The sequence below is a fragment of the Electrophorus electricus genome, chromosome 11 (assembly GCF_041902795.1).
Source record: "Electrophorus electricus isolate QZ-2024a chromosome 11, ASM4190279v1, whole genome shotgun sequence".
NCBI classification, from domain to species: domain Eukaryota; kingdom Metazoa; phylum Chordata; class Actinopteri; order Gymnotiformes; family Gymnotidae; genus Electrophorus; species Electrophorus electricus.
The window spans coordinates 27,141,403-27,162,350 of record NC_137507.1 but is presented as its reverse complement, the minus strand read 5'-3'; the positions used below and the strand labels follow the sequence as shown (position 1 = coordinate 27,162,350).

The 20,948-nt window shown below is 41.3% G+C and overlaps 2 protein-coding genes across 2 annotated transcripts; one reads left to right on the top strand and one right to left on the bottom strand.

Moving 5' to 3' along the window:
• Nucleotides 1-54: 54 nt before the first annotated feature.
• si:ch211-155e24.3 (uncharacterized) lies at nucleotides 55-5,832 on the bottom strand. Its single transcript, XM_027021753.3, has 7 exons — nucleotides 5,430-5,832; nucleotides 4,995-5,131; nucleotides 4,600-4,684; nucleotides 3,239-4,346; nucleotides 2,076-2,092; nucleotides 1,435-1,731; nucleotides 55-1,219 (listed from the first exon to the last, which is right to left on the bottom strand). Exons 1-7 carry the CDS (start codon nucleotides 5,641-5,643, stop codon nucleotides 192-194), a joined length of 2,886 nt encoding a protein of 961 aa, XP_026877554.2. The 5' UTR covers nucleotides 5,644-5,832; the 3' UTR covers nucleotides 55-191.
• A 790-nt stretch (nucleotides 5,833-6,622) lies between these two features.
• On the top strand, nucleotides 6,623-19,063 carry arhgap30 (Rho GTPase activating protein 30). Its single transcript, XM_035528396.2, has 15 exons — nucleotides 6,623-6,650; nucleotides 7,573-7,983; nucleotides 8,579-8,681; nucleotides 8,789-8,933; nucleotides 9,274-9,356; nucleotides 9,475-9,582; nucleotides 9,718-9,848; nucleotides 9,990-10,158; nucleotides 10,450-10,547; nucleotides 10,817-10,888; nucleotides 11,054-11,770; nucleotides 11,856-11,995; nucleotides 12,144-12,862; nucleotides 12,969-16,722; nucleotides 16,811-19,063. The coding sequence occupies exons 2-14, from the start codon at nucleotides 7,896-7,898 to the stop codon at nucleotides 14,758-14,760; spliced, it is 4,365 nt and encodes a 1,454-aa protein (XP_035384289.1). The 5' UTR covers nucleotides 6,623-6,650; nucleotides 7,573-7,895; the 3' UTR covers nucleotides 14,761-16,722; nucleotides 16,811-19,063.
• The last annotated feature ends 1,885 nt before the right edge of the window (nucleotides 19,064-20,948 follow it).

Below are 20,948 nucleotides of genomic sequence, written 5' to 3'. Positions count from 1 at the left end.
GTTTTGATGCATTCCTGTATTTTGATATACATTTTGTAATCGCAGTGGTACAAATGTTACAAAACTTTGTTTATTGTAAAAATAAACACATCTAAAATTAGGAAAACCAAAATAACATGGTGTTGGGTTTACCTACTAGGGAATAAAAATTGCACATAAATAGTTTCATTCTCTGTTTTTTTCCCCCACTTTCAAAACTCTTTAATTGGAGTCCTATGGGTTCTTTGGTGTGTGCGTAGGTTACTTTGCTGGGAGAACCGTTTTCCACATATGTTACAGCTGAATGGCTTCTCACCCGTGTGAATCCTCTGGTGCATTTGAAGGTGGCTGAATCGGTCAAAGCTTTTCCCACAGAACGAACAGATGAACCACTTCTCTTTCACAGGTTTCCTCCGCTGTGGCAACGTAGTTCTGCCTAAATCGGCATTGTCCACCGTAAACACCCCTCTACTGCGGTTATGATTGATAACATTGTATGAGGGCTCCAGGCGGTCATGAGTCCTGGTGTGGTTCTGAGGTGATGCAGGAAGGTGTGTCCGCTGCTGGGGCACCACATCTGGCCTCTGCTGGGCAAACAGTGGCAGCTGAACCTCCTGCAGGGGGCTAAAGTCCGCTGATGCGCCTTCGTTCCAGGGGGGCTGCAACCTGCTCTGCTGTCTTACTGGTTCCAAGCTGAGCCTGTTGTTCCTTGAACAAACAGGACCGGATGAGCTGGTGCTAACACCTGGCACAGTGGAAAGAAAAGGAGACCCGTCTGTGTCCGCACATGGAGGCACTTCTTCGGTTAGAAAAGGGTAGTTAGGGTCTTGTGCATCTTCGGCACTGACCGCACCAGTCACAACGGCAACAGAGGTCCACGGCTGTGTGTCCGTGTCCTCGATTATGACACACTCTGAAACTGACTCTGCACTGCTGTCGTCTAGAATATCTGAGTTTATCTCCTGTTCCACCTTCATTTGGAGTTCCAATCCACCAAAGTCCTCAGTGCAAAACGCTGGCTTGTTAAGGTCCCCTGTAGGAGGCTGAGGTGTGGTGTGTGTCTCCGTGCAGCTTAATACTGTGTCTTTGTTTTTAGTAACACTGGCTTGCGACTGTATTTCTTCAGAGGATACACATTGAATATTCCTTGCTTCGTCTCCTGTCCTCTTATTACATATATTAGTGTCTGGTGGATTTTTTAAAATTAGCTGCTGATTGGTCATCTCGATGCATTGGTCTCCTGAGTTTGAGGGGGAAATAAAATTTTATTAATTTTCGCATGCTTTCTTCAAGATGATCAAATGCTACAGTTCACAGATAAACGTATAAAAACATTGTCTGGTCATTAGACATGCATACTGTTCTGGACTTAATAAGAAAACCTCAATGAGTATTCACATTTAAGTTGCTCATATATTAACAAAAATAACCAGTTGCTGAACAGATTTTGCTTACCTTCCCTCTTTCCAGAACTTGGAAACAGATTTGAGGTTACTGGTCGCTGTGACTCTTTCATACACCGTAATTCATTTTCTACCGTTTCAAGTTTTTTCTTCAGTGTCTGTATTTCTGAATCTTTGCGACACACCTCCAAACGTAGGACAACTAAGCCATCGTCATAGAGTTTGCCTATCTCTGCAATAGCAGATTTGGCCACCGTAGCCATAACAGAAGCTAGTCTATTGTGAAAAGAACCGCTGCTGCATGATACAGTGTCCTCCGAGAGCATCGTCGGTTTCGATAATTCAGTTCAAACGTTTAGTTAGACCTTTCCTACGATATGTCAAGGACAAAGTAATATTCCTGCATCTGAATTGAACCAAAAATAATTGCCCTGAAGTAGCCAGCTAGCTTCTTCGGATAGCTACTGGAGAGGAACGGCTAGTTCCGGTTTAACGGTCCCCTACCGTAAACCGTGTACATAATAAAACGTTCATTCGCGTTTTCTCCGAAGAGTCCGAATCGGTTTTCAGTGTTTAGCGACAGCTAGCACTTAAATACATTTCACGGACATGAACCCATTAACCACTAGCACTGCTGTCGCGTAGATATTATTTGGCGAAACAGACCATTCTCAGCACAGGTTACAAGTTTACCAGCCACAGTGGTGATGCTGCCGGGGTCAGAGAGAGTAGTCCGCCTCCCAGAGGTAGCCATCGGTTGTGTGGTTAGAAACATATCACTAAAAAGAGTTGGAGGTTAGCTAACTCTGTGGATAATAAATAAAATGAAAACAATCTCAGCTAACACTTTAGTTTCCATTCCCCAAAACGTGTAATATAAATTCACAATTTTTAATGCTAAAATGAACCTCCTAACCTCATGCTGCGTTACATCTTTTTTTTTTACACCAAAAGAATGACGTAACGAATGAAAGAATGAACACATGAATGACAAATTAATTACATAACGAATGAGACTGAACAAATGAATTTTACACTACAGAGCTTTCAATTTTAGTTTGTAAAAGCCATACCTGTTATGTTATAAAATTATATTTTATACCTTGAAACACAAAATTCACAAAAAAATATACTCTACCCTAGTTTCAAAATGCATTGCAACATATATTAAAACACACGTGAAGCCGTGATGCGACATGGATATTGTCCTGCATCAAATTATGTGATATCAATCCATGTTATTTCAATATTACTGAGATATAACTTCCATTAAATGATTATTTTCACCCATTTTTCCCCACTGCAGTTATGGCCTTCATATATGCATGTCAAAAACTTGTGGCCAATGTCATTGGAAAAATAGATGGTTTCACAGTTAATGGTTTAGAAACACTAACCAAAAACCAATATTACAAGTTTACCTTGTGATATGAAAATTATACTTTTATAAAAGAACAGAATAAAACTGTTAACTTGTTTAGTGACTAAGAGACAAAAATATACATAGGCAAATTTTAGATACATCTTTGTTTTTATTATTCTAAATCAAAGAATTTTAATCCAAGGAAAAACTAGAGGAAAGCTACAGTCTAAATCTAAAATAAAACAAATTTTATAAATTATAATAAATTATTTTACACACTAAGCACAAAACTGTTAAAAGTATGCAGACAGGCATGACTCCTCAGTATTAGAAGACATTAAAGAGAAATAAAACATACATCAAAAACCTTTCAGAATTTACACATTCTGGACCCTTTACACTCCCATGATCATTTCATAACTATTTTGCATTTGCAAAATGCAAAGACATATGCTACAAGTTATAGACATAATTTGCAAATGGGTGTTGTCACTATAGAAAACCCCTGGTCGGAGTTACTGATAGGCCACCGTGCGAGTCTCTGACTGACTGGTACACAGGCATCCCCTGCAGAATGCCATCCCTCTCTGGTGTATGCGTTTTCTGGTGGGATTTCAGGCTGGAACGCTGGGTGAAGCACTTCCCACAGAGGGAACACTGGTAGGGTTTCTCACCACTGTGCACCACGGCGTGCCGGATAAGATTCCCCTGCTTAGTGAAGCTGCGTCCGCACTGGGCGCAGGTATACGGTCTCTCACCTGTGTGGCTACGCAGGTGTTCCTTCAGCTGACCGAAACGCACAAAGCGCCTCTCGCAGAATGAGCAGCTGAACCGTCGCTCGCCAGCAGCGCTCACACGCCAGTGTGCGCGCAGCCGGCGGACAGTGCCGAGCCCACCGCGACTGTAGCTCAGACATTGGCCGGAGCCTGTCTGGGAGGACGTCTCCGCTCCAGCTGTGACGTCGCCAGGCCTGCCCGGAGTCCTGTGGTGCGGCTGCAGGGTGCTCGGCTGCGTAGCCCCTGGGGGCAAACCTTCGTGCCTCAGCCTACGAACCGTGTGGTCCGGTGGCGCTCTCCTCTCCCTGCACCAGGGTGCCTGTGACTGCTCATGTACCCCATACAGCTCGATCGGGGTATTCTCTGAAGGAAGTGCGGCACTTCCGGACTGTTCCACAGCCGAATCCACGCGCTGGTGAAACACTGACAAATCACGTGAGAGTTGAGCAGAGGAGAAGGACTTGTCAGTCTGCTCAGCTTCACCGGATATCGGCTCTTCAGAGACAGGATGCCACAGTTGGGCGTCTCGCTCCTCTAGAGTGAACTCCAGGTGATCCATCTCTCCATCTCTCTGTTCCACCCCACCTGGTACGACTCCCTGCCTTTCCCCGTCTTCCTCTTCCTCCTTCTCAGCTTTCACCTGCAGTCTGAACCTACTCGGACCCTCCTCATCACCCTTAACGAGTTCCACTGAAGACTGGATGCGTGTGAAGTGTGTGCTTGGTGGGTCCAGGCCTTCAGGAAGCTGATTCTGAGCTTCAGGTGTCTCCTGAGCTGGATCACATGGCACACTGTCCCCATGCTCAAAAGGAAACGGTCCCGTTTCTGAAAGAGGAAACCATACCATTACGCTACTATGACCTGTATTTCATAGGATTTTTCTTAATATGATTTGTCTCTCTCACTTATTAACTCACTGACACCACAAAGATTAGCCACTGGCATTGAAATAGGGCCAGTATGTGATGGCGCTCATCAAAAACGCTGTGTCCTTGTTATAGAACTAAATGCATTTGTTAAACATCCCTCTGAATTTATACAGGGCCACTTTTTTTTCCCTGTATCTTCTTTATCGTACCTTCTCCAATACTCCATGACTCATTTTCAGTTCCCTCCTCTTTGATGATTGGGGCCTCAGATCCGTCCTCAAGAATTTGGATAGTCTACAGTGAATCACAAAGACAAAGTTTACGGTTCTCCTGCATGACATGTAACGCACTGCAGTGCATTAAAGGCACACTGGTGATGGCCCTGATGTAAAAATCGTAAAAGACTGACTTGTGAGATTTTGACCATAATCATTTAGGTTGGGGGATCTTGATTCAGCAAATAACAAACCACATACATATACACACACATATACATTATTTATATATATATATATACACATTATTTATATATATATATATATATATATATATATATATATATATATATATATAAATATAAAACCTAGTGTGACATTTTTCATACATGTTGTATAGACGGTTCAGTATCTGTCTCTTGTAGAGTAACAGTCTGTTCAGCTCTGCGCACATCTGCACCAGTTCCTCTGGAACACACACTCTGGAAAGGCATAGATAGCTTCTCAGAAGTCCCACAAATGAACACTGGAAGGGAAAATATTTATAAACATATTTCCACAGACTTAATTAACGTAAATTTAAGTGATCAGGATAGGTTACTATACAATGTTAATGGTCTCGTCAAGTCGTACAATGCAGTCTACCAGTAACGATTAGACGAATTAATGCATATGGAATTTATATTCTGATTTACACAGTGAATATGCATTAAAGAGATATATGTAGTATTTTACAAACAATAAAAGCAAGAAAATCTGCTTTATAAACGAGGAAAAAAATCAACACACAATAGGCAACACAATAATTCATACGGTCACAATACCTTTCTTTCTCCCTCTTCCGCGCGCCTTTCTCAATTCATTCTCTATCACTTGACATTTCCTTTTCAAGGTGTCAATATCTTTTTGGCTTCGGGACAACTCAAGACGAAGCACTGCACAGCTGTCGTCCACACGTCTGTTAATTTCTGCAACGGCTGCTTTAGCCAGTATCTCCATGATGGACACCAACTGCTCTTGGAAAGTGTATTGTGCCATTTTATAAAGCTCTTTGCCTCACCACCTTTTCGCTTTGTTGACCACGTGAGATATCTCTCACGGAGCGCTAAACCTCTCTTGGCAGCTAGATTTTGATATATTCCCTTTACAAAAACTCTTCCACAGATGGAAACAGGCTGTTAGCATAGTAGATACAACGGATGTTCACATCGTCAGCTCAACAAATATTCGCATATTTTTTTCTTCCGGTACTGGCGCATGTCACTACCGTAAATATTAGATTTTTCCGCAATATAATTAGCGCATGCAGATACTACTTCGAGCATTTTAACGGCCTTGTCCTGATTTACAAGATATTGTACCAATTAGCAATTAGCATAATAATGTATATGAATGCATATGTCATTATGAACGCCATCGCAGTTAAGGTTGTATGCTGCAAGTTTGTGTTAGTACTATATTAGTTAGTAACCTAAATTTTGAGCAGACTATTAGGATACACATTCATCAATAGGCCGCTGGTAAAACTAACAGATTTGTGGATAATCTGTCGTTTTAAAATTACTTTATGTGCTCTTACTGCTGAATGGTGGCAATATTTAGTGGTAATGTGGCAATTTATTCTTTATTCTGTAAAGGACAGGTGTAGACACAAAAACATACACCAAGACAATTTTTACTTGTGAATTCATCAAAAAGCTATGTCTTGTTTAAGACACACACAGAGAGAGAGAGAGAGAGAGAGAGAGAGAAAGAAAGAAAGAAAGAAAGAAAGAAAGAGAAAGAGAGTGAGTGAGTGAAAGCTTGTAACTACTGTTTTTATGCAACCTAGTAAATTCATGTGGTATATAACATATAAACCTCAGGTTGCATTTAGATAGACAGCTATATAGCTAGACAGAGGCCCTAACAGAAATGGAGCGGTGGATTAAAAATGGAGAATTAGGACAGAGAGAAACCAAAGAGTCAGGAAGTAAGTAAGGGAAGTTTGGTGGTTTCTTGCGTCACTGATGCTGGGGTTTTGACTAGAGCCGGTGCAGTGAAAGGTAAGGGCGGCTGGGTTCTCTTAAATTTTAGTTTAACTTCTTCTGATATTGCACTTTTAAAACACTACCTTGGCCCCTGAGGGGGGCAGTGAGCCATTGCGTTGTTTCGTGTTGAGCGCAGGGTGACGTAGAGATATTTGAGGGTTCTTTGACAGCATATGCCTGATGCAGGGACCGTGTGCTAGGCCTTGCTCTAAGATGTCTCATTTCCGCAAGCAGTGCAGGAGAGAGAAACTGAGCATGGTGGCTACAACTTTTGAAAAAGACATTCAGTAAAGAGAGATCCCAAAATGAAGGGCTTGGGCGACACATTCGCCGCCCAGAAAAACTACTGTACATCAGTGATGAAAAGGCATCAAAAGTTAGACACATAGTGAGTATAAGGGAGTGGTCTTGGTGTCACTCAGAGCATTGACAAAGGCAGAGTAGGAAACTAGCAGTAAGATCTGTACCCAGGCACAGTGTTTAGGTTGAGGCTGAGGCTGGGTGGGTCAGTTCCACATTGATGACACCAGAGGTGAAGATTTGCACTGTTTGTTGTGGGCAGCAGCACCATGTGAGAATTGTAGTGGAGGAAGAAATCTGCCCGAGTCCGAGCTGAGCGTGGTGGAAATAAATGTAAAAAGGCTTTGGTGCCCTATTGTTATAGTAAAAAGGAAAAATGTTAGAGTTTTGTTTTTGTATTTGTTTTTTGAGTTTTGTAGCAATGTTTTATATGCTTTGACTTTCTGTGTTAGGCTGTGATGGACAGGCTGCAAAAAGGCATCTATATAATCAACAAAGCACTGCAGGCATGAATATACTGCACCTGTTGCTTCTGTTTGTCTGTTTATTTGTTCTTTCTTTCTCTCATTTGCTTCCATTTCACTGTGAAAGATAAAAATGATTTCTTTCATTATATTTCTTGTTACCACTCTTGCAGAGGCCACATCTATTCAGCTCCTTTATGTTTTCACAACGTCTAATGACAAGGGTCAATTGCAATGCAGTGACACGCAATGTAGCAGAGTGCTGGATGACTTCATAGCTGTATTATAAGCTCAGCAAAAGTGTAGGGGTTTAGGTGCACAGACAAACCATTGCATATGAACATCATGTTTGACAGACATTACATGTCCCAAAGTTAACTAAAAAAAAACAAAGAAAGAAAGAAATACACATAGTATCTAACACGCACACACACACACACACACACACACACACACACACATCTGAATGTGAGAGTGGTGGTGGAGCAGCTCCAAGATGAAAAGAGGACGAAGGAAAGGAGGGAGTAAGGATAAAGTGTTTGGCTGTGACCTGCTGGAGCATTTAGCTACAACCAATCAAGAAAGTGAGTACTTTCTTTTATACGCATGCAAACTATTTCAGGCATGTATGTAAATATATTATTTCATGGATAGTATATTATTTCTTCTGAAAGTAACTAAAGACTGCATAGGTCTAAATTGTCATGTTCCTCTGATTCCTCACTATACCTTCTCTCTCTCTCTCTCTCTCTCTCTCTCTCTCTCTCTCTCTCTCTCTCTCGCTCTCTCTCTCTCTCTCTCTCTCACTCTCTCATCAAGATGGCATGACTGTGCAAAGGACAATCTTGCCAAATCATTGGAAGAACAGTTCCTGAAAATTTATATGCTTTAATATATACAAAACAAATATACAAATAATAATAATTATTATTGTTATTATTATAATAAAACAGTGATAACAATATTAACAGCAGTACTAAAAAGCCATTAAGACTTTAACAAAATATAATTAGTAATTAATATGTAAACATATTTAGCAATAAAGACTGTGTGTGTGTGTGTGTGTGTGTGTGTAGGGGACATTACAAGAAGAATGGGGAGGTTGTCACTGATCGTCACTCAGGTTATCCCTCTCTCTCTCTCTCTCTCTCTCTCTCTCTCTCTCTCTCTCTCTCATAGTTCCTCTGGTGCTTCGAAGCTGCAGTGACTTCATTGAGGTTCATGGGATTGTTGATGGAATCTACCGACTGTCTGGAGTGTCATCCAACACACAGAAACTAAGGTGTGTTCATGTTGTTTCATTTTAGCACATTACCACTCAAACCTCACCTTAAAATTCTTGCATATCTGTGTTTGTGTGTTTCATCTGTCCTAATGTTTTATCTACAGGTCCGAGTTTGACACTGAGGGCACCCCAGACTTGTACAAGGATGTATATCTGCAGGATATTCACTGTGTCAGCTCCCTCTGCAAGGCCTATTTCAGAGAGCTGCCCAACCCTCTGCTCACATACCAGCTGTACGACCGTTTTGCTGTAGGTATCACCTGTCCATCAATAACCTCAATACAGACACAAATACTACAGCTTCAGGCATCAACCAGCTGAGCTACTGTAGTGGAAACAGTCTTCAGGACAGGGGAGTGAGAGTGTGTTTCACATACAAGTTAATCAACTTCTTACAATTCAAAATACAGCACTCAGTGGAGCAATTTGCCAAATTCTTCCTTTAGGATGGGTGTGGTCAACTAGACCCCAAATGATCAAGTCTGAAGCGAATCTGTAACAGATGCACAAATCATTGTAAAACTCATCACTTGTGTGGTCACTTGCCTTCATTTGTAACTTTTGTACAAACTCTTACCTTTTGCATCAGGAAGCTGTGGCAGTTCAGTTAGAAAATGAAAGACTGGTGAAGATCAAAGAGGTGTTGAGCGAACTGCCCAACCTCCACTACAGGTAAACAAATCAAATGGTTTGGGGTGTGACGGCTGAACAAGTAGCTAGCTCACCACCCCAGGGAGATGCTAGCAGTCCCTGTGCTTCTGTTTGTGCTCTAATGATGTTTTTCCGGCAGGACTCTGCAATATTTGATGAGGCACTTAGTCCGGATGGCCACACATGCTTCTAAGACTAACATGCATGCCAGAAACCTTGCCATTGTATGGGCCCCCAATCTCCTCAGGTGGGAGTGTGTGCATTTATGTGTGTGAGTGTCTGTGTGTGTGTGTGTGTGTGTGTGTGTGTGTGTGTGTGTGTGTGTTCAGTAAGGTCATTCACTGGTGCTGCAACAGGCTATACCATGGTTCCATTAACACAGGTCAAAGGACATCGAGGCTTCTGGTTTCAATGGCACTGCAGCCTTCATGGAAGTGAGGGTCCAGTCCATAGTGGTGGAATTCATTTTAACTCATGTGGCTCAACTATTCCCTGAACCAGATTCTGAGTCAGGTAATGAGCCTGTCTTCATGCTTCTTCTCTCTTAACCTTTCTTTTACATTTTTTTTTTTTACTTACTTCTACTTCTTCTCCCACATACCCATGCCATTGCTTCTGCATTTGCTACCTATTTTTTGCTGCATCTCACCACAGGACTCACTGCTGAGCGAAGGAAGTCCCTCCCATCACCGTCTGCACTGTCCAGTCAAGAAGACCAGTTTTTCAGGGGCCTTCCCATTGTGCAGTATCCAGGCAACATGAGTCCTGGAGATGGCCCTCTTCCGATGAGACCTTACCATGCCGTCATTGATGGCACAGACAAGTAAGATCTCAGACTCCAGGACCATCCCTTATGTAATGTAAACCCTTATTCCAGCAAATAGGTCTAGCAAATGGAATGTTCTAGAAAATAGATTTAAAAGATTTTTTACGGTTTACAAGTAATTTAAATATATGCATGTATATATCATTTGTTTTTTTTTTAATTGATTATTCACTCACTCTGTGTGTGTTCTCTATTCTTGAATTTAATTAGGGCAACATTGTCTTATTTTGGAATTCATATGTGTGATTTTGTGTATCTCAGTGACTCACTTTCTTGACTTTCTTTCAGGAGGAAGGGATCACTAAAAGGCAGAAAATGGATGTCTATCTTTAATTTAGGTGGGAGACTGCAGGATCCTCGTAAAAAGAACAAGTATGCAACCAAAGGTAAGAGCTTCACCACACACCACTGGGCACTACATTCTCATCTGGATCTTGTTCCCAATGCTTCATTAACATTGTGGCTTTTAGAACATATCCAAGATAGATTTTTTTATTTTTCATATAGAAAGTTCACTGGAACTCATTCAGTTGTACCTACTGACAGTAGAGATATGTAACAGTAAATACACGTTTGACATAATCTTGTGCCTTTTCTTCTCTGACAATGTTCCTCTTTTACCATATCAATTCTCTCTGTTCACTTGCATGTATAGAGAAAGAGAAAACTGCTCTAAGGCCTGCTAAGAGTATGGACTCTCTGAGTACAGGAAGCTATACACAGGAAGGTATGAGTTATACAGTGCTATACATATTATATGATTTCAAAGCTGATAGATAGCAGCTCAGGTTTTTCTGTTTGATCTTAAAAATATTTTTTTGGTTTAAACACACCATAAAGTAATGTGTCAATATAAATTGTACTGACATGAAAAGTTTACTTTATTTCTCAGGTTCCCAGCATCCTTCCTCACATCAATCATCTCTAGCCGCACCCTCTGGGAACTCAGAAGGTGGAGCCTCCAGCACTGGGAACATATCAAGCGGATATGCAGTGACATACAGGCGAACAGGTGGGGCTAGCGTAAGCATGGTGAGTGCAGGGAGCGGGACTCAGGGCACCTACAAGGCCCTTGAAACTAGGGGCATTGACAAACCACAGGCTACATTGCCCGGGGCGACCAGCAAGGCGGAGCGCCGGGTGGGAATGCACATTTCTGGGCCATTCTCTGTGACTGTCCCTCTTCATATAACCTCTGGACTGGCGTTAGGGGTACTGCATGGTGGACGGGCAGAGGAAGAACAATGCACCCATGAGTCACTAGAGGAGAAACCAGTGAAACAAGTGAAGCAAGAAAATGCTGGAGATAAGGATGAATGTGCAGAGAAAGTGAAGGAGCAAACAGATGGCAAAACAGAAGGCAGAGAAGGGGATGACACTAAAGAGGATGTCCTGATGGATGATGAGAAGAGTTTGAGGGAAGGACCAGAAAAAAAGACAGAAAAGGGAGAGGAGCCAGATGAAGAAGAGGCTAGGTGCAAGGACCGAGAAGATTTACAAGACAAAGACAAAGAGGATGATGATTTTACTAAGGAAGAGGAGTCAGAAGTCTGCCAGCATGCAGACAATACTTCACTCACAACAGACACCATGGAAGCAGAATACATGGGTAAAATTGTAAACTAGAAGCACCATTCAGACATAACATACAGTGTTTAAAAACAAAAACAAAAACACTTGTATTGTTCCCACAGACATGAGAGCTGGAATGCTTCAGGATTCTGCCACACTTAACCTATCTCCAGAAGAGGAATACCCTGATCTCGACCTGCCCCTGGACTTCCAGGACACTTTTGGATTCCTGGACTCATTGGACACCTCTGCTCCAAGTCAGGTATATACAAAAAAATGAGATGTGTCTGAGATGTGCCTGCTCATCTGTAATTTTTTGTCATGTTCACTTTTCTTATATTCTTCTCTTTGTCCTTTTCATGTAATATCCCTCAGTCAGCTGCATGATCATGTATCATTATCTTTCTCAGCTAAATGAGTTCTCAGTGGAGCCACCTTGTTTTGAAGATGAGGAGGAGGAGGAGGAGGAGAAGGAGGAGGAGGAGGAGGAGGAAGAAGAAGGTGATAGGTGGAGACACACCGCTGCTAACACTCACATGCCACTGCCAGGAAAATCCTACAGCCTTCCTTATAAGTCCCCACCACCCATGTCCTTTTCCTATGATGATGATGATGATGATGATTCAGGGCCTGATGATGACGACAATGAGGAAGATTCTGATAAGAGCGAGTATGAGGACATGTTCTGTAAAAGTCTTCCATCCGATCAGCAATTTCAGGGTTTAAACTGGACAATAAACCAGCCCATTACGTGCAACTACACTGATAGCAGTGCGGATTCTCATAGCCACAAGCAATCAGAATGCTTAAATCAGACTTACACTATTGAGGTACCTGAGGGTACTCAAAGTTTGTCCTCTGTCACAGATTCAGAGAACTTAACCCACACAGATATTGAAATGACAACTAATCTTGGAATGGATATTAATGCCTCTGACCATTGCCTGAACCAAGTGAATCTCAGCCAACTTCCATTAGAAATAGTACATTCAAGCATGGATAAGAAGAATAGTGAAGACAGAAACACAAATTGTGTAGAAGAAAGTGAATCAGAAGGGGCAGGGCTTACAAGTGAACCTACAGAAGAACTGGAAAATACTGACACCAATGCAGACACACACATTTGCAGGTAAGAACCACTGAGAAAACACAAATAACTTTTGATGCTGAGTGTTTTAATAAATGTGGGTGTGAGCAGAATGATCTTGATGTAATATGTTTTATCTGCCACATAGTTACAACCAAGAGGGACATTCCAAGGCCAGTGATGATGAAGAGGATACTTATTTTGGTCCAGATACAGGTTCCACTTCACTGGAGCCTAGCGAAATTGAGACTTCCCACCCAAGTGTCCAACATCTTGTCAAAGAAGAACATGCGAACTCGGATGTTCAACAGGACAGTTCTGAAGATGATCTTTATATCGCTTCAAGTGAGGTCACAGTAACAGACGAGCCAATCACTGAGCCTCTTGCTACAGGCTCTATCTCACTGGCTACTCAAGATGAGTCTGAGATCATTGAACTGTCAGTGGAACAAAACGTAACTTTGCATATTGACGAACAAGACTGGACTGACAGAGATAACGAGGGAGAGGAGCAGAATGAAGGGAGGGAGGATGGTGGACAGGGACAGGATGAGAAAAACAAGATTTCAGTCACAGGGAAAGATGTTGGTAATGGGGTTAACAAGGGAGAGGAAGAGAGCACTGGAGAAACAAATTGTAAGACAAGTAGTGAGATAAAGGAAGAACATGAGAGGATGAGTGTTGAAAATTTAAAGGGTGAAGGAAAAGGTGACGAGGTGTGGGAAGGTGTAAAACATGAAGGAGATGCAGATAAGAGTGAAAGGGACAGAGATGAGCTTGAAGAAGAAAGGCAAATAATCTCAGAGAGAAATGAGGAAGGTATAGAACAAATGAGTATTGAAAAGGGGAAGGAGAGGCAAGATGGACAGAAAGGGAACAATCAAGGGACAGAGGAAGATGACTCAATGGAGGAAATCGAGGCCAGGAAAGAAGAGACTGCCAAAATCAATGATAGAACTGTTGTAAAAGAGGGGACAGTGAGAGAGATGAGCGAAGAAGAGGACAGTCTTTCAGATGAGCTTGCACAAGACGACAGTGGCTCTGGTCTTATGGTTCATCCAGAAGACCAACAGAGGGTACAAGAAGAGGAGAAAGAGCCAGCGCCATCTGAGTTAGATAGTCCGAAGCCACTGAGACCTCCCAGGATGAAAGAGAGAGAGGCGGGAAGAGACGCAGGCCTTGGGCCAGGCGCGGGCAGAACCGTAGTTATATCCAAACCGCCTCCTCTTAGAGTGTTCCAGGTGAAAGCTGTACCTGTGGTACCCCCCAAACCACAGCACTGCAAACTCACTGCCTTCAGACAACAGTTACAGCAGAAAGACGCAGAGAGACAATACAGTCAGATACAGCCCGCAGATGGTGAGAAACCGTATGTAGACAGAGGACTTCAGGCCCGAGATACAGTGCGACATGTGCAGCAAGACGGCACAAAAGAAAGGAGGATGGAGTTCCTGTGTAGCAACGAAGACAGAGAGCACAATGGTGCAGAGAATGTAGATGAAAGGGAAAGTCATGATAGCAGAAGTAGAGAGCAAAAGAAAAGTACAGAGGGGGAGAGGCTAGAGGAGAATATGGCAGAGCAAGTAAAAAAACAGCCAAAGGACACGTTCTTGGTGGAGACATGTCCTGGTTCAGGGTGGCAGCAAGATAAAGGGGAGCAAGAGGAGGACAGGAACAGGGAAGTTGGAAAAGAAAGACAACTGAACTCAGATGGACGGATCATGAGGAAAGATGGACTAAAGGAGTCAGAAAGGGAGGCGAAAAGAACCAGTGGCATCAGTATGTGTTTTGATGAAGCCGTTGCCAGGGCAACAGGGAAAAGATGCAGAGAGAAGGAGTCTGCAGAAAAAGAGAGGTTCATTGACTTACAGTTCGAAAGGGATGACCAGAAAGAAGGTCTGACTCCAAGAAAGAGAGAAGAAAAAGGAAAAACTGACTGACATTAAACAAAAACATGTAAACAGTTGTAAATTCATATGTGTATAGCTCAGTGGTATGCAATGCATAAAGCAGGTAACTCCTTTACTTACGTCCCCCCACCACATTGCCTTAAATTACTGTTTGGATTCCAAAATATAGCTCAGCAATCCTCAAGATGCAACTACAGTTGGAAAAACAAAAGTGGTGTGTATGCTACAGGCTACATCTTAGCCAGGCATACCTCTCATGCTCATCTTTCAGGGATGTAAATAACGTTTTCCTTTCTGGTTAAGATTTATAGATGGAGTTGTCTGACCTTGCTAAATTAGTGTGACTTTAATTGAAGGCTGACCTTGAAAAAGCTTTTCGATAGGGTATGCCACAATGTTTGTGTCACTCATAATTGCCATTTGAAGTTAGATGGCTAGCATGTACATAGACAGTGCTGTTTAATAATAATGCCGTAGCCCCTTCTTCATAATGCTGAGAAAGGCCAAGTTGCTAGAGGACAGTCCTTGCAGTAAAAATCATAAATTTAATTAGACAGATTTCCTGTTGTTTTAAATTACATTACAGAACCTTTCAAAGCATTACCAGAAGGGGTGGCCACATAGGTATGTACACAGTGGTGAATCCCTGCAGCCATACTAATGAGCAGTTTTGATTAGAATCCTTCTTAGTGTCATTACATCACTTGAAGACTCCAATTCCCAGAACTCCCCTCCCACAGTAATGTCCATATCCATATTCGCATGCTCGCTAGCCTACTAGTCATTCTCACCTGCTGCTTGTTTATCTTCACATCAGGTCATGTGTATATATGATCTGTTTTGAGACATACTCTTTGCAAAATCTTGTCAGTATTCCACTGTTTTTCTAAGCCTTTCTATTCCTACTGTTTGTACTGTGTTGACTCATTGTCTGTTTTACCTGGTTGCCTACTGCATGATTTACGATTCTTTGTTCACATTTCTGTTTTGTTTGTCACACAAACACTTTTTGTCATTTTATACCTGCATGTGACCCAGTGGAGGCATACATATCAAAAACAGACAGAAAGTCTAACCTCTATGTCAGAAACAGACAGAAGGTCTAACAGAAAAATTCATTGCTATGGAGTCAGCAGGTACATGTAGTATCCCTGAAACCCTTGTTTGGCAGGTCAGCTTCTAGAACATCACCATCAACAGCTTCCTTGGGAGCGAGAGTTGTGTAATTAACAGATCAGAACCACAAACTGGTATCACTGGGACCTGCTATTGCTGAACTCAACAGACTTCTCTTCGACTAGTGATTCAATCCAAAATGTCACAGCAAGCTTTGCAGTAACCCCTTTTTTTTGTCTAGCACTCCATGATAAGTAAAATGGCAACAGAGAAGACAGCACTGCATCTAAATTTCAGCATTTGACAGATGCTCTCATCCAGATTGAGTTACATATATTTATCAGTATAGATCACATTTTGTGTACTCCCAGGGAATTGAACCCACAACCTCAGAAGTTCTCCTCATCTCCCTGTTCGAGCACTGGAGCTCACCGTTCGAGCACTGGAATGGGCTAATACCATATAGTTACTAAGTGGTGATCTAACCAGGAACCAGGAGTTGTTCACCAGGTCATTGAAATGAGGTAGATTGTTGTCAGTACCTTATTGAAAGGTTCTAAAGACTAAGTCATATGGATGACCTGTAGGGAAGATCCCAGAAACCTAGCATCTATCATGGACCTGTCCAATCACCTCAATAACCTCCTTCAGGAATATTGCAGAGGTCACCTCGCTCTCCTGCCTCTCTGTCAGCCTCTTCTTCACTTAATAAGATACCAACAGATGGACTTCACATTTCCTTGGATGAAAAACAGCACAGATGAAGAGAGGCACTCTGCTCATACTGTGGCCAATAAGGTCATTTCCTGAAGGAATGTTCATCCTACTAATCACACTTCTCAAAGACTGTGTGGGGAACCCTCAGTCGCTAACATGGTGAGTATGGTCACCTCTGGACCCATATGTCATCCATTTCTGCTTAAAGTGAAGCCGTATCACAGAAACTTGCTTTATGTTGTTGCAGCCCTGACTGACTCAGGCTCCACTGGGAACTTCATAGACTGAAACCTGGTGGATTAACTTGGATTGCCCTTCTCCCCTGTTCATGTTCAAACTCTGGATGAAAAACCCATTGGTTCTGGCCAAGTCACTCATGCCACAAACCCCATAGCCATGGTATGCAGCACCATCCATAGAGACCCCTTCTTTATTCATTTGAAACTCTATAGTTAGTTAACTATAGTTTTAGGTCTCCCATGGTTATGCAAACACAAATAGACTGTACTATCTACAAATATACTATTTACCTACAAACAGACTGGACTATCCCTCACACAGTTAATTGACCTAAAGCCTGTTTTGATAAATGTTTAGTTGCCTCAGTATTCACACCACCACTCCTATTAAGAGTTCCAACTCACATCCTTGTAAGCATTCCTGACCAAAACAAGGACCTACAGGAAATGTTCAGTAAGCAGCATACTTACTGAACATAGACCGTATGACTGTCCTGCAGAGTGCATTGGGAATGCCATTCTCCCTTGTGCTAGGTTCTATGCTTTGACTCCTGCTGATTTAGGCCTTGGAAGAATATATAAATTAAATTTTAGCTTAGGGATACATCAGATCTTCTACCTCTCCTGTGATAGCTTACATATGATTTTCTAATGTTCTCTGCCATGTTTGATCAGTATGTTAAATATATCAGAGCTGTCCTAGAACACCTCTTAGCTGATAACCTCTATGTCAAGTCTGAGAATTTCATGGCCATCTCTTTTCTTGGGTATGTGATTAGCCTGGAGGTGGTTACTATGGATGCCAAGAAAGTAGAGGTAGTGGTTAACTGGCCCCAGACCTTCTGTTAAGGCGTTCCAACACTTTTTCAGATTTGCAAACTTTTTGGTTTGGGAAACTCTATCCCATACCTTACTTCTCCCACAAACTATCCACAGTCAAGAGAAATTATGGTATTGGTGACTCCTGGCCAATAGGTTGGCCCTGCTGGAGTGGCAACATTGGGTCAAGGGAGACTCTTATCAATTCCTTGCATTGACAGACCACAAGAATCTGGTATATCTTAGGAATGCTGAATGCCTCACTCCCTGTCAGGCCCCCTGGTCCCTGCTTCCATTTCCAGATCACTCACAGATCAGGTTTAAGCAAGAAGATGCTCTTTCCAGACTCTGTGAGCTTCAGTCAACCCCTAACTCCACCACTACTGAATCCATTTAACCTTCCACCTTTGTAGGTTCTATTCATTGGGAACTACACTGGACAGTCATTAGCCACCTCTCCTTCTCCTTCCAGTATCCCACAAGATGCTTCTCTCCTGAGTTCAGGGACAGGCATATCATTTGGGCCCACTCTTCCCTCACTTCTGGATATCCAGGGGAAGTGACACTCCAGTTAATTACCTATGGGTAACGGTGTCAGAGTGTTTCCCAGGATGTTCACCAGTTTATCTCTTACTGTTCAATTTGTGTACCAAGTCTAAAACATCCAAGACTCTACCCTCTGGTAACCCATAAACCTCTTACCTATCCATGAAAATACTTGGTCCCCATATTGCTATAGATTTTGTAATGAACCCACCTCCTACCTATGGGTACACCACTATTATCACTATAGACAGTAGGTTCTCAAAGACTGCCCATTTAGTATCCCTACTTTAATTAACCTTAACCATTGAGACTGTCAAAACACATCTTTCATTTCATGTTTTGCAGGAGTACATTTTGCCTGACAGGGGCTCCATAGTTCATGTCCCAGTTTTGCTGCGATGTCTTTGAGATATTGTAGGCCTGACCTCAAGCCATCATTCCCAATCATTATCCCCTATCCAATGACCAGACTGAAAGTGTAAACCAGGAGATTGGGAAGTCTAATACAAGTCTGATAGAAATGTGTTTTACAGTAACCAATAATGTGAAAATGTAGCATAAATGAACATAAATAACCTTATTTAAGAATTTTGTTGATATTTCTCCAACCACTTTTTGTTAGCTCTTCTAATGGGTTACAGTGACCTGACTACACATCATTGGTATAAAGTGGGTTTAACACATTTGACATAATGGACGAATTCTGTTAAGAACCCCTACAAGTGTTTCTATTTTTGTGGCTGAGTTTGTATTTTAGTATATATTCTGTTTCCTAACTGGTGGAGTATATCACATGGATGCTAAAATTCATTATGAATTGTGTTACTGCACTTTTCCTATAATATTCCTTAAGTTTTTTATAGCATGCTTGCTTAAATAAATTTTTTAAATAACCAGTGCACAAGAAATTGTAATTTGTAAAATTGATGTACCTCAAAAATAATTATTTATAATGAAATAATATGCAAATAACTGGACAGACTGACAAACAACAAAATCACTAGATTTTACTTTTTGCTATTGTGCATTCATCCACACATTTTTGGGAATTGTGTTGTTTGATCATTCATTTTTACATTTTTTATTTAACTTTTAATTTAACCAGGCCAGTCATTAAGAAAACATTCTTGACTGCTAATGCATGTTTGCATGAAAAAAATGGTGGGGTATTTTCAGTGACATGTGCAGGATTTTATACTTTGGGTGGCAAGAACATACTAAGGGGGTGGCAGCACCTAACAATTTATTATAGCAAAGCTGGTAACATGGGGTTTGAGTGTTACAGCAATAGAAATGATTGATGGAATGAATAACAAGACAAAGTTGACAACACATATCTGGTGTATTTACAAGTTTTGGTGTTTAAAGACAAGAAACTGGTGCAATTGCATCAGGAGTGACCAAGGCCAACACAACAAACAAAACCACGCTAGAAACAAAAAGACGACTGACTATGCTAACAAAAAGAAACATACAATGACAACACTGTTAGAAACAAAGATAAAACCGCAGCCACTCCCTACCACCTGTGTGTAACTATACACAGGACAATACATATATACAAGAACCAAGAAACATATATTATCCAGCAATCAATCCAAAAGGGACCAAGCAATCTTGGGGCGAATCCAAAGTAATACACACAAAGCAAAACTAACAAGATCAAACGCAGCAACACTATCAACAACAGTCTTTTCTCCAACAAATCCCAAGCTGAGCCCTTTGTCTCTTCCTCTTTCTTTTATATTGTGCTCTGTTCACCGGAAAACCTGGTGTGGATGGGGAATACCGGAGAGGCAGAGGCAAAACCTGGAACTAATATATATATATATATATATATATATATATATATATATATATAAAAGTTCCTAAGCATTTGTGGAATAAGTCCAGCTGAGGTTGGGGTTCTCTTCCCCTAATGACATTCGAGCATTTCCTTGTCTAGGTGTGTGTTGCCAAATTTCTTATCCCAAAAGAGCCATCAAAGTGTCTTTTGTTGATTTTGTGGGGTTTTAATCTATCAAACATGACCAAAAAAAAGTAGATAAACCGATTCAACATTTTACTGGCACTCTTAACCTGTTTTGAATAGCTCAATGCATTGTAAGAGAGCAAATAAAAACTGCTGCATAACACTTGTGCACATGAAACATTAAAGCCTTGAAGGTGCACATTGATATGTGATAAAAATTTAAAACATAATACTCTGATTAAACAGGTTTCAAATTGAACAGGCTCTTAGATACAAGACTGTCCACTAGTCCTGCAGTATTCATTTCTTACAAGGATTGGGGGGAAATCCCAAAAGCTAAAGGGTCATATGTCTATTTTCTGCAGTTTTCATTATCTTTTGTTTTATAGCAGTATTTCTTCCCATTCATCAACCAATATAGTCATGCTAAAACACATTTAACTAAAACTTTGAATGTAAACAATCATTTAAAAAATGTTTAAGCTAAACAGAAAAACAAAAATAACTTTGTGGGTGGGTGATGTAATTCTACCCTGTTGTGATATTTCCTCATTCCTCTTTGGTAGTGTAGCAAAACTTGATTTGTGTCAAAATATGGCAGTACTGGGAAAGAAATTAAACAAAATAGAAATACATTCAAACATGTGCCCTTAAATTATAAAGCATGATGATGCTAAATATTACTTGATTGTCAGTTTTAGAACAGGATATTTTGGACTTTTAAAGCAAATGTTTGCACCAAAGATTTTTTTAAATTATTTTACTCCCCTTTTAAATGTAATTCATATTTTGGTTCTCAGTTAAAATAA